Raw genomic sequence first — 3,305 nt, 5'->3', positions numbered from 1 at the left:
AATCGTGGAGGTTCATTTAGTACTATTATGTACATCCTAATCCTAGTGGCTTCCAAATAACTCCCTGAAGAAACATGCAATTTGCTTGCGCAAAGCTTTGGCTGTTCAAGAGATAAAAACAGCAGTTGTAGTCATGCGCTAAAGGGAAACCCAGCTCGGTGTACTAAGGTCCATGCTATGTGAATGGTTCGAGGCAGGGTTGGACTACAAAGATCTATCGTACGCAGTGTTTATCCTATATAGTATCTATCGTTTGGGTGAAGATCTAGAGGAAGGTTAGTTTTCTTTTTAATTTGCTGTGATTTGATGAATATGGAGTGACTCCTGTTGGTGGGATTTCACTGTATATTTTGTTGTTTTCATTTTATAAACGAAGAGACAGAAGAGAACAATCAATAAAGAATCAAATGTCAAGCATATATTATGGCCACAGTAAAATCGCACAAAGTAGGGTCTGAGGAGTGTAGAGCCTCGTGGAGGTAGAGAGACTTTTTTGAAAGACCCTCGGCTCAAGCAATACACTCAAAGTAGAAATAAAATGAAAAACAACAACTAAGAAACATGGCAAACTAATAGGAAAGCCATGCAAAGCATATAGGCAAGGAATAAAAGATGGTGACAGATAATGACTGATACGGTGCGCTAGACTATCACCAAGCTTAATCCTATTGTAAAGCAAACCACGCTCAACTACCTACTAACCTTTTATCCTAATCTGCGACCTCCATATGCTCTTATATAAGGACATATCCTCAGTAAGCTGATGTTGTCTCATTTCTTGTCTAGTCACTTATCTCCAATGCATCATCGTAGGCCTAAATCAACCTCTCCTCGTATCGACTAAATCAATCCTCTTCACATGCTCAAACCAAAGGACAGCTTTTAAGCCGGCATTTTTTATGAATTGTGATGATTTATTATTAAGGAAGATTCTTTGATTGAATCTAGCTGCATTTCGTAGAAACTTTGGTCTATAAACAAGCATTGCCATAGAATTGATGCATTCTGTGGAACCAGTGGAGATGTGATCAAACTGACCCGAACACCACGATTATCACAAAAACAAAAAGGATTCACACGTGACATTCAAATTTGCAGTTTTAAGGATGATAATGATCTTAACAGACAGGAAGAGTAGAATACTAGAATCTGCCTTTGTTAATATGTTAAGTTGAGAATAAAGGTACTCGTAATGCAAAAGATGCAAGACTTGCTATCGAAGTAATGCTATAAGAACTTGTAGCTTTTTGAAGATATTGATTGAAGTGCAAAATCTCATTCTCAGTATATATATGCTTGGATGGTCCAACTGATCTTATCTTCCATCTGCATACACATATATATCCCAAATGTCGATTCATGAGGCTGATACTCCCAACAGTAGAGCAGCCCAAGTGCCTGACTGGTTAAATTCTGTCATTGATATACCTGGCTCTTCAGTAGGTACAGCGCCACATGATGAAGAGTCGACACAAGAAATACATTTCAGTATGCCTTCTATACTTACCAATCTTATGATAAAGGAACTTTATCACAAGTTCTTTGGTCCCCGTGTTGTTTCCATTGGTCCACACTTCCACAAATTACCTCATGTTAAACCCATGGAGAATTTCAAACGGAAAGCAGTGAGGGAATTAGCAGAAAGAGTAAAAAACGATGTATCCATTGAACAGGTGTATGCAAGTGTAGAAGAACACTTGCTCAAAACTCGGAAATGTTACTCTCCTCAATTCGAACAAACGAGTGACCCTATGTGATGTCAGATGATGTTCCTCGACGCCTGCTTTATTATTGAATTCATCTGCAACGACAATATAATTACTAGTGGCAGGAGGAGCTGGTTGAATATGAAGAAACATGATAGAGATTTGGTGCGTCATGACCTATTATTGTATGATAATCAATTGCCTTTCCAGGTCATAGATGCGCTAGCACGGGCATTTAGATGTGACGAGTTTACATTGCACCTTTTAACAAGAAGGTTCCTCCAAATGCCGTTTTTAAACATATCTTCTGCTCCAACTCCTACGTATCTTGATTATATCAAGGGTGTCTCTTATCTTCAACATCAGCAGGGGGAGGCTCAAGCTCCTGTACATCTTCTTCAGTATTATAGAGACCTATGGATCAATGTTTTATTTGGAGATGATGCAGAAGAAGAAGACAACAACGACAACAAAGAAGAAGAAGATCATCTTGCGGTGTTCCCACCTTTCACAGACACAGAGTTGAAGAAAGCAGGTATTCGTGTATCTGTGCAAGTGATCTTTCAACAGGCATCCGCTTTGAGTCATCCATCTTATCAGGAATGTTATTCCTTCCAAAACTAACCATCGACGAATGGACTGTGAAACTTTTTTCTAACCTAGTTGCTTACGAATATGTGTGCAGCTTACAAAATATATCCCTTGGGATCTTATCTTACTTGAATTTCATGTGCATGTTAATAAATGGAGAGGAAGATCTTAAGGAGCTGCGAGCCAGAGGAGTAATCCAGATCAACATCGTTGCTGGTGATGATCAATTGATTAGATTCTTGAGAAACATAGCACAACCTACCGAGTCCAATCCTCAAGCTATTTGGAATGTCAAACGACAGATTTCTATTTATTTCAGAAGTAAACGCTTCTCCCTAGTAGTTGCCTGTGCTGAAATGAAGCAAAGGTACTTTAGTGGTCCTTGGAGTTTTCTTGTGTTCCTTGCTGTTATTTTCACGGTTGGTATGACTGTAATTCAAACTGTCCTCACAGGCATTCAGACTTACAAATAGACTGACTGTGCACCCCTATCAACATTTTATTCTGCATTTTTCTTGAACGTGCTCTTGTATCTTCACAAGTTGTATTTGAATAAAACAGTAACATGGCCTCGTCACCTGCATATTTGTATGTAACTGTACTTTTTCATGTATTCATCGTATCTTGAGGAATAACCACTTTTCCCCTATTTTCTTTTGGTGCACCTATAAGGTTCTTATTTGTAACGGTTTCTGCTTTTGGTATACTTCTTGTGTGTCTACACAATAGATGCTCAAGAAAGGGAAGCCCAATGTGTCCCTCTATGCACAGGGCTCCTGGAAGGGCAAGATCACATTGGATCATACGTACGCAACCTTACTTACATTCCTGCAAGATGTTCCTTCTGTGGTTTGAACCTGTGACCTCCTGGTCGCACGAAAGAAATCTTTTACCATAGTGCGATGGCTCCCCATCAAAAAGTAAACATAAATAGTAACAATATTAAAGCAAATGAAATCACAGTGTAGTCCAGTTGGGACTTAGTTGGCTTGATGTGTTAATGTTAGT

At 39.0% G+C, this 3,305-nt stretch overlaps 1 protein-coding gene across 2 annotated transcripts; it reads left to right on the top strand.

Moving 5' to 3' along the window:
- Positions 1–1,060: 1,060 nt before the first annotated feature.
- LOC124894316 lies at positions 1,061–2,880 on the top strand. Of its 2 annotated transcripts, none has more exons than XM_047405033.1 (2): positions 1,061–2,241; positions 2,463–2,880. In XM_047405033.1, the coding sequence occupies exons 1-2, from the start codon at positions 1,764–1,766 to the stop codon at positions 2,768–2,770; spliced, it is 786 nt and encodes a 261-aa protein (XP_047260989.1). In that variant the 5' UTR covers positions 1,061–1,763; the 3' UTR covers positions 2,771–2,880. The 2 variants fall into 2 exon arrangements, with proteins under 2 accessions (XP_047260989.1, XP_047260988.1); XM_047405032.1 differs by having other exon boundaries at positions 2,457–2,880.
- The last annotated feature ends 425 nt before the right edge of the window (positions 2,881–3,305 follow it).

Source organism: Capsicum annuum, unplaced genomic scaffold (genome assembly GCF_002878395.1).
Source record: "Capsicum annuum cultivar UCD-10X-F1 unplaced genomic scaffold, UCD10Xv1.1 ctg73027, whole genome shotgun sequence".
Taxonomy (NCBI): domain Eukaryota; kingdom Viridiplantae; phylum Streptophyta; class Magnoliopsida; order Solanales; family Solanaceae; genus Capsicum; species Capsicum annuum.
This window is presented reverse-complemented; position numbering and strand designations above follow the sequence as displayed.

Coding starts and splice junctions, on each gene's coding strand:
- LOC124894316 (XM_047405032.1), top strand. CDS start 1,764: ATGATGTTCCTCGACGCCTGCTTTATTATTGAATTCATCTGCAACGAC. Junction 2,242..2,456: donor CACAGAGTTGAAGAAAGCAG/GTATTCGTGTAT, acceptor TAATAAATGGAG/AGGAAGATCTTAAGGAGCTG.